At 42.3% G+C, this 14,716-nt stretch overlaps 1 protein-coding gene across 13 annotated transcripts in view; it reads left to right on the top strand.

Annotated features, from left to right (window-relative positions):
- flt4 (fms related receptor tyrosine kinase 4) overlaps window positions 1-14,716 on the top strand; it is an 87,522-nt gene that overhangs the window by 68,175 nt on the left and 4,631 nt on the right. For all 13 annotated transcript variants that reach the window (XM_061786657.1, XM_061786663.1, XM_061786654.1 and 10 more), the window contains 11 exons: window positions 303-438; window positions 858-966; window positions 2,310-2,660; window positions 3,452-3,598; window positions 6,532-6,663; window positions 8,467-8,573; window positions 8,970-9,105; window positions 9,530-9,634; window positions 12,122-12,235; window positions 12,597-12,685; window positions 12,767-12,929. In XM_061786657.1, the coding sequence (XP_061642641.1) occupies window positions 303-438; window positions 858-966; window positions 2,310-2,660; window positions 3,452-3,598; window positions 6,532-6,663; window positions 8,467-8,573; window positions 8,970-9,105; window positions 9,530-9,634; window positions 12,122-12,235; window positions 12,597-12,685; window positions 12,767-12,929 (1,589 nt within the window). The remainder of the gene's footprint in view (window positions 1-302; window positions 439-857; window positions 967-2,309; window positions 2,661-3,451; window positions 3,599-6,531; window positions 6,664-8,466; window positions 8,574-8,969; window positions 9,106-9,529; window positions 9,635-12,121; window positions 12,236-12,596; window positions 12,686-12,766; window positions 12,930-14,716) is intronic.

Raw genomic sequence — 14,716 nt, 5'->3', positions numbered from 1 at the left:
TCATATCTTTTCTATGGGACAACACTAAGGAAATGACATTTTGCTACAAAATCATTCATATGCTATTCATATACTGAATTACTGAACTTCCATAATTCTGGGTGACGTTTTTCCATGGGGACACAGTGGAAAGTAGTGGTGATATTCAGATATGAGGCAAACAGGCATGTGTGTGTGTGTGAGGGGGAGGGGGGTCTCATATCACATCAGGACGTGATATGTGGGTTCACATTCACCCCCACTGTCCACTCTATGCTCTGAATGTCAATGAGGGGAGATGTCATCAATGTGTTTCTTTCCAGGGTCCGACCAGACAGGAAGGGCCGCAGTGACATGATCCCAGACTGTCAGGACTGGCAGGACATTTGCTTGGAAGGGGCTGTGAATGAATTGGAGCCTATTGAAACATCTGTTGAAGTCGTGGATGGACGACAAAAGGTTAAAAAAGTGTGACGTAACACTTTTTACAGTGCAAAGTGTGATAAATATAAAATCGTTTTTGTGGAAGCGTCCCGAATTTCTGAGCTCCATAACAAAATTTGTCAATCAAGACCCATTTCCACAGTAGAAATATTTAGAACAGTCTTCCTCTGCAGGCTTCCTGCAAGGGTTACATGTAAACACATGCATGTTCACGTCCTCTGCACAGAAGAGGAAACCACAGCAAATTTTTTTTTTTTGACATATTAGTGTATGAACACACACACACACACATACACGCACAGTCATGCTGTGTTCAGTCACGTCTGAGGGAAGTTTGCTTTGTGCTAACCTGTCAACACAATTAACCAGGTGTCTACTCACATAAGCACGTGACAGCCAACTTCATCGTTCCTCCACCCTCTCTCACATCACAGACAGTGAGCCGGCTGCAGATTCGCAACGCCAGTGTGTCTCTGCTGTACAAGTGCTCTGCAGAGAATAAAATTGGCAAAGATGAGCGGCTCATTTACTTCTATGTAACCAGTAAGTAGGCTACTGTATGTTGGTCTCACTTTTCCTGCCATAAAATTCCCCTCCAGTGCAAGTGATAGATGCTGTCTGCTTTGATGTTATTTGTACTTGTCTGAATTGTCATATTTCTGATTTTTGCACCTTATGACACTCGAAGGGAACATCACATTTGTTTGTGCTCACAGCTTTGGAAGGCACCGTTTAAAAAATGTACAGAAATGTCATTTTCAGCCAAAGAACTCTGATGTATTATTGAGTAGGACACTGTTGCAAAAGTGTCTTTCATGTAATTGGGAAAGCCTCATTATTAATAAATAAATAAATAAATAACAACAGTATCCACCGATAGGCCACGACATGCCCACCTGCACAATCAAAGGAGATCCATCAGAAATTTTGCATTTACGTGTATCATATGCTCAGTTTTGATTGACCCCATTAGATGTATTACTGTGGCTGTAGTGTTCAGGAGTGTAAACTGTGCTTCACTGCACTAATAATAACGCTGATATAGTTAAAGGGGGAAAGCAAAATGTTAGAAACCCCACAAGCTTTTTCTCTGGCTTTTAATGATGCCGCAGCAGAAGGGTACCAGTCATGGCAAAGGTTCAAAAAGTCAACATTTGTTTTATCGGACCATTTTCCCCCACGGGTTTATTATTTATTATGCTTTGGGGATGTTTTTCTTCATTTGGAACAAGACCTTTGGTAAGGTGGAAGAAATAATGAACAGTTCAAAATTACAGTCACTGCCAGCACAAAACCTCCATGCTTTTGCTGGAAAGTGGGAAAAATATGTCAGGAAAAGCCTACTAGAACATCCGAAATGTATTGGGGGTTAATGAGCGGCACTTCAAATGGTGGCCGACTTTTGCTGACTCCCATTTAACATGATTTTGAAAATGATTGGTTAATTCTGAGTAAAGCCACATCCCAGTAATAAGAGAGTGTGCACAGTTGTGCAATCACATTATGTCAATTGTTTATTTTCACTTAACCTCTCAAACAGATTTTAGAGTTATATGTACATAATTTTTTGACTAGGGTGTGTAGACCTTTTATATCTACTCTTGATTCTCAGCATTAGCATGTAGTATGTGTGTGACAGTAAAGCTCATTTTGTCATTTAAGCATGAGTCACTTGTCAAACGTTGCTAAGACACATTTTAAAAGTAGTAAAATTTGTGCTAGGGTAATTTGAAAAGTTAGCATCAATGCATAGACCCAGTTATTTGTATACAAACATTTTTCAAAAAATATCTACTTTAAAGTGTTTTTTGTGTGTGTGTGTGTGTGTGTGTGTGTGTGTGCGTGCGTGCATGCGTTCGTGCATGTGTGTACGTGTATGTTCAAAGCCATCCCTGAGGGTTTCAGCGTACATGTGCATCCATCAGAGAATCCCCTGGAGCAAGAGAAGGTGTCTTTGTGCTGCAGTGCCGACAATTATACCTACGAGCAGCTGCAATGGTACCGCCTGGACCCTCGTGCCCTGGAGGGCAAGCCCCAAGACTTGGATTGCAGAAGTGTGCACCTCTACGCCATTGGCCTTGATGGACAGCTCATCTTCCAGGAACTGTCCAACAGCTGGGTCCTGGATTTCACCCTACCCGCCATACAGCTGCAGGATGAGGGTCACTATGTGTGTGAAGCTCAGAGCAGACGGAGCGGCGAGAAGCATTGTCTGTTCAGATATATGTCTGTCAAAGGTGAGGGGAAAAAAGGATGGAGGCGCCAGACTCAACCCTCTGTGTGCCATATATCCAAATAGATACAGCCCGAGAATTAATAAATGCACCCTGAGAAAACACAACACTCAGTGGACCTGGCTTCCAAATGCACACTGATGTATCGAGTAGCCCACGCAAGTCTCGCATAATGAAGAAAGTAGAGCTGGAGGCCGTAGAGCTGAACAAAACAATATGTGCCTCTTTCGCATATTGTAAACTTGCTCGGGTGCCTGCAGGATGTGCACTGTAATGGGATTTTCTTCACCTCTGCCCTCTCTGCCGTCCAGTGTGAACACTGAGTACATTGAACCCCCTGTAAATAATTGATGTGTTCCCAAAAGGCGTTGGTAATTGGGTATACAGTGGGTACGGGAAGTATTCAGACCCCCATACATTTTTGAGAAGTAGCATTATCAGGAGAAAAGCAGAAACATATTACCATTTTCACTTTTGACTGCACGTGGTGGAATAAGGACCCACAACAAACAGAACATCTCAAACACAGGCGAAAAAACACTATCAATGGCATAAACTTGACAACTATTCCAAGATTCCACGACACGGTGCGAAAGTAGTACCTTAATTGCGTCTGCTTGAGCACAAAAACAGCAAATAATGGAGGATGTGTTCCTCCCAAAAATCAGTAAATATGGGGGCTTCACTGGATATATTATGCACAATTTATCCTGTTTTTACATGCGTCATACTGTATTACAAACATGGCATCACACAAATGCAATTTTTTTTTATACCTGTGTGTTTTTCCATAGGCCTGGAGGCACCTCGTTACAAGCGCGGTCTCACCAACCAGACGGTGAACGTGACGGAATCGCTGCACATGGAGTGCGACGTAGAAGGGAGACCTCTGCCCCACCTCACATGGTTTAAAGACAACCAGCCACTCCACCAAATGTCAGGTGCATGAACACGTCTGTATAGTCCACCAGGCATGGCCTTTGTTGTGTTCATGCAACTTTTGTCAGCATTCATTTTTATTTGGGAAAACCGCCAATAGTAGTGCAACTACAAAAAGCAGTCAAACTTTTCCAGAAAGATATGCCTCACAATTCAGTCAACAGTCATCATGCATCGCATCAGCAAATCTTGTGAGTCTTCAGCTTAAAATAAATCAAATGCAGGGGCAATTATGTAATAAATGTGCCGGTAATTAGCAGTCTCACACAGAATAAATTAGGGACAAGAAGTGTAACTGCCATGCGCTCTAGCCACAAACTTTGTCCATAAACAAATGCAGTGCAGCTCAGCTTCTAGTGGACCTCATGGCCCGTGCTATACTTTTAGCAGAGTGTCAAACTTGTAACCTTAATAGCAATGGTATCCCAGGCATGCTAACATCAATGCAAACCGTACAAACGTACTGTAACTTCCATCGGCATTTAAACAGCCTCTCCCGGGCTCTTGGGGTAAAGCTTAAGTAAAATAACAAATGGATGTTGTTTTTAGCATAATAAATATTTTCAAACTTTTACTGTTGAGCTCATCTGCAGTCTCTATTTCCTAAAAAAAAAAGACAAACTATGGAAGTAGTACTTTCCGGGGAAAAAACAACATTTAAGCTTTTGATGATTCATTTTAAATGTCATTCAAACATTCCTGTTTACACAAGAGATAAGCAGAGTTTATTTATACATTTTGTTCCCTAACAACACTTATGTGAAATGAAGCATGACCCTAAACCCAAGTTCCAAACCAAAGATTTTTGGTGTACCATTAAACCCGTACCAATTATACATTCGCCGCTCTCGAGTTAAACATTTTTCAATTTGAAGTGTGGCACCGTTGTGGCACACACCCACCTTGCGCATCACCACGCAATGTGACTCATCGCTTTGTCGTCGTGCCATTCAAATATGAATAAAAAATTCCTTTACAGTTGTTATACCGGAATTTATTTTCACCATTTGTGTCATTATGGGCCCTGTTTTCATGAATGGCGTAAATCCAGCGCGGCGAGCGGCAGCGCTGTACGCCAGGTGCGGGTTATATCGGTGTTGGTAAAGACCACCACAGCCCGGTGGATCCGATAGTGGGTAAGTTGCGTCACTGTGGGTGTGTTTACAGCTGACTTCATTGACCGCGAATTAAAGTGGCTCCTCTCATTCGCTTTAAATGTGGCTCGACAGAGACATCACTGCGGAAGAGGGCGTAATCGCAGCGATCTGTACGTGAGAGGAGCATTGTCACTGCTCTTGGCCAGGTGTGGCAACAGACATCATGAAAGGGTATAGAGAATGAGCTGGTGATAACTGCTGGCGACTTAAATACTGTATGTCTGCAGACCTCATTATCTGTCCCCCTGTACCCTGATCAAATTCACCAACATTGCATTAGACCAGCAGTCTAACCAGTTAGACATGGTCTGAGCAAGTTTAAGTTGAAACCGGCTTTCTGCCACCAAATTGTTACTCTGCCGGGCCATCTCCAAGAACACACCCTCACTGCGCCAGATCGGCCAGCTTGGCACAAACCGGTCTGCCAAATTGGTAAATATGCGCACTGACTAGCCCTGCCACGATAACAATTTTTTTTTTGACAGCACCGTGAGCCACGTGTTGGCTCACCACAACAATAACAAGTTATCGAGTCTGAAAATACTATCGTGTCCATTTTATTTATTGAATGATAAGTGGATATAGTAATTATCATGACAGGCCTATCGGTGAGCCTTGCACTTGCTCAAAATGTGGATACGCCAACATTTGTGCCATCTACAAAAATAGAGCCCTATGGCTTGGAACTGTCCACCCCAGAATCATAATGGCATCTTTTTGACATTCTTTGTGACCTTCCAACAGATGGACGAACAGAAAGACACAACAGTTCAGCCTTGGCTTGACAGACTTTCTAGTTATATACTGCTATTGGTAAACCACAAATCTAATGGAACAGTACAATATGCAATGCATATTTTTACACAGCAGCTCAACACCCACCTAGCAAGCTGCACACACTCTTATCTACCCACATTGTCCGAGTTTGCATATTCAAGTGAGACCTAGAAGAGATGTGTTAATTTTTACTCAAGGGTAAACAATTGACAGATTTTTCTTTTGCAATCCAGTCTACCCACCACCCTCTCACGCATTTATACAGCTTGATTATTGTTTCAAACAAACAATATTTGCACATATGTTTATTCATTCATTCATTTATCTTCCGTACTACTTATCCTCAATAGGGTCACGGGCGTGCTGGAGCCTATCCCTGCTATCTTCGGGTGAGAGCCAGGATACACTCTGAACTGGACGCCAGCCAATCGCAGGGCACATAGAAACAAACAACCATTCACACTCACCTTCACACCTACGGGCAATTTAGAGTCTTCAATTAACCTATAATGCATGTTTTTGAGATGTGGGAGGAAACCGGAGTACCCGGAGAAAACCCACGCAGCCAAAGGAAGTACATCCAAACTCCACACAGGCGAGGCCGGATTTGAACACGGGTCCTCAGAACTGTCAGGCAGATGTGCTAACCTGTGCTAACCAGTCTCCCACTGTGCCGCCGCAGATGTTTATATTGCACAAATTCATATGCGCGCGCACTCAAATCCTATGTTGCTGATCGTCATGACTCATTAGATTTCTCAGCCTGTCTCTCCGCAGGAGATAAATGGCTGAGTGACAGGTTCCTCAGAAGGGCTGCAGGGACATCTAGTTCAACAGACAGGGTGCAAAAGTAATGAATAGAGATTGAAGTAGGCACACCAAGGAAACAAGGGCTATAATTGAGCAAATGATGTGAGAGTTTGGGGAATTTTTAAAGTAAACAAGTGCATTGTTTTGTGCGTGTGTGTGTGTCTCACTGACCATTATATGACTTCCTGTAGGGATCCAGCTGCAGGACTCAAACCGTACTCTCAGCATCCAGCGAGTTCGGGAGGAGGATGCCGGTCTTTACACATGCACTGCCTGCAACGGGCGAGGATGTGTGCAATCAACAGCTGCCATCCGGGTCATTGGTGAGACACACGAATACACAATGCAACCACGATAGAGAAAGCACCTCACAGCTGACACACCATATGCACAGGTCGGAATCTTAATCAGTCGCTTGTCATACTTCACCGCTGGAGGCATGTTCACACCCCTGCAATAAAATCAAAGTCACTGACTGCTGGTGTAATTGTGTGCCCAAGATGAATAATTCAATAGGTCTGGAGTTGAGGGCTTAATGGGTAATTGATCATATCGATGATTGGCTCAATGCTCCATGTTAAAAATTTAATGTCACGATGTTAGAAGAATGCAGATATCAGTTAACTATATTGAAGTACCACCCTCTACAGTCAATGCTGTGTCATATAATATAATTCCCTTCAGTTTAAGATGAAGGTTGAACCCAGTTTCTTACAGTGATGTCCCATTTCTTTCAAAATTTTCCCAGAATGTAATTGAAATAGGTCACCATTACAAAACATTTATCACCTGTACTGTTAAATTTTACTACTCAGTAAATACCTCCCCTAAAAAAACCAAAACAATCAAAGCACCTTATTTCATTCATTCCCTTTAAATGATGTGCAATGAGGGTCTCGCATGCATGGAGAAAGCAAGACTGTGTGACTGGAGCATCGTCACTCGGCTGTTGTGGCAACAGGCAACGTGATTAAATACAGGGTGAGCTGGTGATAACCGTGGGCGACTTATATATGTCCGCAGACCTCATGAATCTATCCCCAGCCATGCACGATCGTACATATAAGAAATGCTAATGGAATACAAACCCAGTAGGTCAAATAGTGGACCACAGAGTCCAAAGCAAACATGGTGAAGCAGCTTTTACCTGTTATGCTGCACACAAAAGGAATAAGTTGCCAACAGAAGTGACATCAGCCCCAAGTGTGAATGTTTTTAAGTAAATTTAAAAAATATTACTTTTCTCTCATGCTTATGATTGAGCATTTTTTCTGTACTTTGTTTTTAAATATATTTTTGCTGTTGGTTTTTAAATGCTTTTAATCATGTAAAGCACAATGAGAGATCTTGTGTATGAAGTGTGCTATATAGTACTGTAAATATATGTACCTTGCCTTCCAACTGAGGAAGAAGATGTCTAAACTAAATAGAGCTATTTAGTGAGGAACAACACAGGTTTCGGAGGTGACCTTGAAGGCCTTGCGTCTGTAGATCTCGAGGCTGGGTGCTGCCCCTGAACACGCAGCGTCAAACCAGAATGCATAATTGCAAGATATTTATTGACATCCTAATTGTATGTGTATATGTGCTCCTTTCTTCAGTTTGGCAGCACATGCAACTGAGTGGGCAACTTTAATTCTCATCCTTTCTGGAATCAAACCAGAATATATGATTAAGACACAATTATTTCATATATATTTTCATATGCGTATGTATGCGCTTCCTCCATGCATTTGGAAGCATATTCAACGAATGCGTCTCAGCCTTACTTGGGACAAACAGTCATGTATGATTAATCAACATTTAATCACATCTATATCTTCGTATTTGTGTACCAGGACCTATAATTAAGAGACATTTATTGACATCCATGTCTTCCTTTCCCACACATCTGGATGGCCCCTTCTCTCAGGTCCAACATAAGTAACAAGTTCTGTTGATGAATAGATTTAAGCTGCACACACAAATACACATCAAAATCTTGTAGAAAGTTCTCCCAGAAAGGTAGAAGCTGTTATGTGCATACTCCACATTTTCCTCCATTTGGTTGTTTCCCAATACTTGAGTATACCCTGTGAGTTTAAAGTTTTCCCGTCTTAAGATGCCTTTGCTCTCTTTCTGCTTAGGTTCCAGTGATAAGGCCAGTGTGGAGATCGTAATACTCATCGGAACTGGAGTGATTGCAGTGTTCTTCTGGGGCTTGCTCATCCTCATATTCTGCAATGTGAAACGGGTCAGAGGCACCTGCTTTCTGCCGTTGTGTGTCTGTTTGTTTGTGAGAGAGGCTGACGGAATGAGGCAAACCCTCTTTCACCTCTGACTCACCACGGCTCTGCCCTCTAAGTCAGCCTCCTCTTTGATCGCTGTGGTTAGCTCAGAGGCCTCCCGATGTCTCCTTGGAGTCCGATTAAACCATTCGTAGCTATTTACCCTCATAACTAGGACGAGCATGATGAGTCCCAAGTTACCTTTCATTTACTTTTTGCTCACTCTTTCACACATTACATCTCCACACAGCTGCTCCATAGCAGGATGGTGTCATCAGCGGGAATACTCCGTCACACCAGCAGTATTCTCTTCTCATTTTTCATTTTCAGCTCACTACAAATGCATCATCTGTCTTCCTCAGATTAACCCAGCAGACATTAAAACAGGCTATCTGTCAATCATCATGGACCCTTTGGAGGTCCCCTTGGATGAACAGTGTGAATACCTGCCCTATGACTCCTCCTCCTGGGAAATCCCACGGGACAGACTGCGACTGGGTGAGTGACCCGCAAGTGGGACGAGCACAGATGCATGCTGGGATGACTGTGTGAACACTTGGCAGCGATGCACAAGGGAAAATAAAGATGAGAATATATGGACAAAACCAAATTTGTTTTCCATTTCTGTGACTTCTTAATGGCTGAGTTTGGATTGTAGACTGCCAAGAAAAGTTAATATTGCACGGATCTTTAAAAACACATTGAGGAAAAAGCATCTGCTCCATGGCTGCAACTCATTGGAGCGTACTGTTTTTCAAGCACTGCATTTAAAGTTGTAATTTATCTGGCTTGTCTCCATAGCTGCCAAATGCATTTACATTTTGTAACTCCTCCATTGCCAAGCTGTTTCAGGATGTGGAAATTGCCCCAGTAAATATCAGTTGATCTAAATATTGTGTCCGTTTTGTGTCCGTTGACACAGGAAAGGTTTTAGGCCACGGTGCCTTTGGGAAGGTAATTGAGGCATCAATTTACGGAATCAGCAAGCGCACACATCTGGACACTGTGGCTGTCAAGATGCTGAAAGGTCAGAGTTATCTTTTCATATGCATCACTGTGTACACAATTAGTTAACATCATCAATTTACCTTGCATGGACAATAGTATTGGGGCATAGCACTTCACCTAGGGATTGGGCCAGGCCAATCCATCCATCCATTTTCTGAGCCGCTTCTCCTCACTAGAGTCGCGGGCGTGCTGGAGCCTATCCCAGCTGTCATCGGGCAGGAGGCGGGGTACACCCTGAACTGGTTGCCAGCCAATCGCAGGGCACATACAAACAAACAACCATTCTCACTCACAGTCACACCTACGGGCAATTTAGAGTCTCCAATTTATGCATGTTTTTGGGATGTGGGAGGAAACCGGAGTGCCCGGAGAAAACCCACGCAGGGACGGGCCGGGGATTGAACATGCAAACTCCACACAGTCGGGGCCGGGGATTGAACCCGCGTCCTCAGAACTGTAAGGACGCTCTAACCAGTCGTCCACCGTGCCGCCGGGCCAGGCCAATCCTAATTTGTATTTCTTAAGACAAGACATTTTGGACAATTGTATGCTCCCAGCTTTGTTAGAGCAATTTGGGAAAAGTCATTTTCTGTTCCTCAAGGTCCACGAAGGCATGGTTGGAAGAGTTTGGTGCGGCGGTATCTGAATGCCCAGACCCAGTGGCATGTTTTTGGGGGGCGGTTTCCCTGGGTGGAAAATTTTGGGAGTGCGTACAATTTCGTAGTCGTAGTGGTTAAATACTTCTTACAGCGGAAACTTGGGTGACAAATTTAATTCGTTCCGGGAGCTCGTTTGTAACCCGAAAGGTTTGTAAAGCGAGGTAGTGGTTCCCATTGAAATGAATGGAAATGCAATCAATCCGTTCCAGCCCCAGCACTAAGTTATACTTACTGTATTTCTATCAATGCTTGGTTAAAAATAAATACACTACTGTTTTGTTTAGGCGTCGACGTGTTTGTTGCTTTGCAATAAAGGTGAGATAAACGGACTAACATCTCACGTATCTTTGGAAGACGTCACAGTACACTTGTTGCCTTGTCTGACGCACAGAGCCCAGTTACGCAGCGCGAGAAGAAGGACAACGTATATCCTTCCGCTTGCCCATGCCAAGACTTTTTGCAAATCAAAGCTAGCATGTAAACAGAAGTAATTTTTCTTCGCAAATTTTGGGCCTAACCCATAAAAGGGTCGTTCGTAACCTGAGGTTCCACTGTATTTAAACAAATTCTGCCGTAGACTAAACCTCTGCTAAGGTAGAAAGATTGTGGACTGCATACTAAAACCAAGGATTCCTGGCAAAGAAGAGATTTTTTTTAAGCCAGGCAGATGGGTCGACGGACAGACATAATTCTGCCTACTGCGCTATCGAGTGCTGGAGTGAAAGCTTATTAAGAGTGTGAAGTGGGCAAAGGTACTTTTCTGTTGCAGCAAGGCCCATAAAACCATGAATGGATGAGTTTGGTGTGGAAGCATTTGAATGCCCCGACCCAGTGGCATATTGTTGGGAAGCAGGTGCACTGGGTGTAGCTTTCAATTTCAAAAGCGTCAAACGTATCATAAAGCTGAGCTTAATATACTTCTGTGTTTCCAGGAGACATTGTTCCCTAATTGAATGAGGTAGTTTGTTGTTTTTAGAAGAAACCCTAACAGAGAATCCTTTTTCAAGAGATTACTTTTTGTCAAAGGGATAATTAAGCCTGTGATACTAGAATAACAAGTGAAATGATTGTATAGCTGAGTCATCACTGCTTGATGAGTATGATAACTATAATGGAGCTTCATCAGCACGTTAATACCAAAGAGCACGTCACCGAGGCGACCACTTGTGTAGGCGCCATTGTGCTCCTTTCATTTCAACAAAACACCAGGACAATATGTGTGTGTTTGTGATATGTGCTGCTTGTTCAACACCTCGACCTACTTAAGGTACCATGGCCCCTGTGGGCTGAACATGCTGCAATCCAACACGTTACAGCAGGGTTGGGCAAACTTTTCCGCTCATTGACTACATTTGAATTTTTTTATGTACAGATGGGCCAGAGCATTTCAAGATGAGGTAAACTTAAAAAAAATCATAATAAAATTAGAATATGTATGGTCACTGATGGTATAGTGGTACACTCACCTGACTTTTGTGTGGGCAGCGTGGGTTCAGTTCCCACTCAGGGACGGGTGAGTGCGAATGGTTGTCCGTGTCTATATGTGCCCTGCGACTGACTGGCGCCCAGTTCAGGGTGTAGTCCGCCTTTCGCCCGAAGTCAGCTGGGATAGGCTCCAGCGCCTCGCAACCCTAACCAGGATAAGCGGTGTTGAAAATGGATGGAATATGTAAATACAAAATGTAAAATTCTTCCATTTTTTTCTTCCTTTTGGTATAATTGGTGTCCCAATACTGTTGTCCAAATGCCAGCAAAGTACAGAATTTGAATTGTCTTACTTTCTAGATGCACTGTAGTTATATCGTCACATGATCAAGGTATGGTTACCTTCCATTCTGTGCTTTCAGACGGCGCCACGGCCAGCGAGCACAAGGCTTTAATGTCTGAGCTGAAGATCCTCATTCACATTGGCAACCATCTGAATGTAGTGAACCTGTTAGGAGCCTGCACCAAGCCAAATGGTCAGTTGGAAGTGCATGAACGCACCAACTGAGCTGCGCTGTTTCTCGTTGTTGGAACAGATGTTTTGTCCTCATGGGAATCTTTACTGTTAGTTGTCCCTCGGTTACCTCACAGCAAAACTTGCTTTTTGGGGTGGGTGTTTTAGTATTGCTTCTCTCCAGTGCCATGTATGCTTAAAGCATAAACAACTCTGTCGGGGATATAAAATCACAGCATGGGAGCACAGCAAAGTTCTTGGGGTTATCCTTATGATGTCAAATTGGGTACTAAATGTATTTTTTTCTGATCAGGAAAGCAGAAATACTGTATTTCATTTTTGAGGGACAGATATGCCTCATTTGTAAGTGTTTATCTGAACAGGTCCACTGATGGTGATTGTGGAATACTGCAAGTATGGGAATCTGTCCAACTTCCTGCGAGCAAAGAGGGAGTTTTTCCTCCCATATAGGGTATCAACCCACTGTCAATTAGAGGCACTCTCGCATGATTCTGACTGATAAAATGACGCTTTCAATCATTTCTACAATTAGGATCGCTCTCCCAAAACTCAGAGCCAAGTAAGACGGATGATTGAAGCTGGTCAAGCAGACCAAAGAGCTCGCCACCATCCCCCGTCACCATCCTCCTCCCCGCTCATCGGCCTTCAGACAGCATCGTCCAACACGACAAATCAGAAACCTGCTGTGGATAAACGTGAGTCCTAAAAAAAGTTGAACTACAAACTTAGTGAAGATAAAATGTGAATCTATCAAACCATTGTCTCCAGTTATCTCTGCGAGACTAGCTCTTTTCAAGATCAGGTTACTGGGTAATAAGTCAATGTTGATTAATGACATCATTACAACCTATGATCTGGACTAGTGTCGACTCGGAAAAAAACGCAGTGGTATTGCTGTTATTTTTAAGTCATTATTTCAGTGTAAATAAATTGTACTCAGTGATTTTAGCTCTTTTGAATATCTCAGTTTTTTTAGTTAAAGGTGACGGAAAGGTTATTGTTATTATTATTTTATTAAATTATTTATTGAATATTAGTTAATTATTATTAATTAATATTTAAGTAATTGATATTAGTTATTAAATTATGTTATAATTTGTAGGCCTCCAAGATACAATATAAAGGATTTTTCAGAACTGCTGTCAGTTATTTGTACTGACTACAACTATTTCATCATAACGGGAGACTTTAACATTCATGTTGACAATAACATGGGGAAAAAAATCTAAAGAACAGAACCTGCTCTAATCAAAGTCCTAAATGATATAAGGTTGAATATTGACTCAGGAAAGGTGTCAATTCTGGTCTTGCTGGACCTCAGTGCGGCTTTTGATATGGTAGATCATAATATACTGCTGAACAGGTTGGAAAAGTGCGTAGGACTAATTGGAACAGACCTTAAATAGTTCAGGTCCTACCTGGAGGAAAGGAGTTATTTTGTAACCATTTGAAGTGTTCTATCTCATCAAATGGCAATGACCTATGGGTTCCCTCAAGGGTCAGTTCTTGGACCCCTCCTGTTCAGCCTGTATATGCCACCCTTGGGTTAAATTCTTCAGAACTTTAATTTTGACTATCATAGCTATGCGGATGACACACTGTCATATCTAGCAGTGTCTCCAGATGACTACAGTTCAATTGTGGTGTTGTGTCACTGTCTAAAACATAACTGGATGAGCCAAAATTTTCTTCAATTAAACCACAACAAAACTGAGATAATTGTTTTTGGCAATAAAGAAAAGAGGATTGCTGTTCGTAAATACTTGGAGTCACTCTTTTTAAAAACCAAAGACCAAGTCCGAAACCATGGTGTTCTGATAGATTCCGACCTGACTTTTAACAGTCATATCAAATCATTTACTAAAACTGCCTTCTACCATCCGAAGAACATTTCCAGAGTGAAAGCATGTGTGTCAAGCAGACCAGGAGAAGCTCATCCATAGTAGACATGACTATTGTAATGGTCTTCTGACTGGACTTCCTAAAAAGAGCATTAAACAGCTGCAGCTTGGGTTCTGACCAGAACAAAGAAGTCAGACCATAATACTCCAATTCTAAAGTCTTTACACTGGCTTCCAGTCAGCTTTAGAATAGATTTTAAAGTTCTGCTATAAATCACTAAACAGTTTAGGTCCTGAATACATGAATTAAATGCTAATGGAATATAAACCCAGTAGGGCTCTGAGATCGACAGACTCAGGTCAACCATGGAGCACAGAGTCCAAAGCAAATATGGTGAAGCAGCATTAAGCTATGATGCTGCACACAAATGGAATAAGTTGCCAACAGAAGTGATGTGAGCCCCAAGTGTGAATGTTTTTTAGTCCAGGTTAAAAGCTCTTCTTTTCTCTCGTGCTTTTTAGAGCATTTCCACTTTTAAATGATATTTCTTGCACTGTATGCTGTTTAAATTGTACTTTTATTTTTTCTCTCCGTTTTAAATGTTTATAAGCTGTTTTTTTCTTTGTTTTTAAATGCTTTT

This window comes from Phyllopteryx taeniolatus, chromosome 10 (assembly GCF_024500385.1).
Source record: "Phyllopteryx taeniolatus isolate TA_2022b chromosome 10, UOR_Ptae_1.2, whole genome shotgun sequence".
Lineage (NCBI taxonomy): Eukaryota > Metazoa > Chordata > Actinopteri > Syngnathiformes > Syngnathidae > Phyllopteryx > Phyllopteryx taeniolatus.
This window is presented reverse-complemented; position numbering and strand designations above follow the sequence as displayed.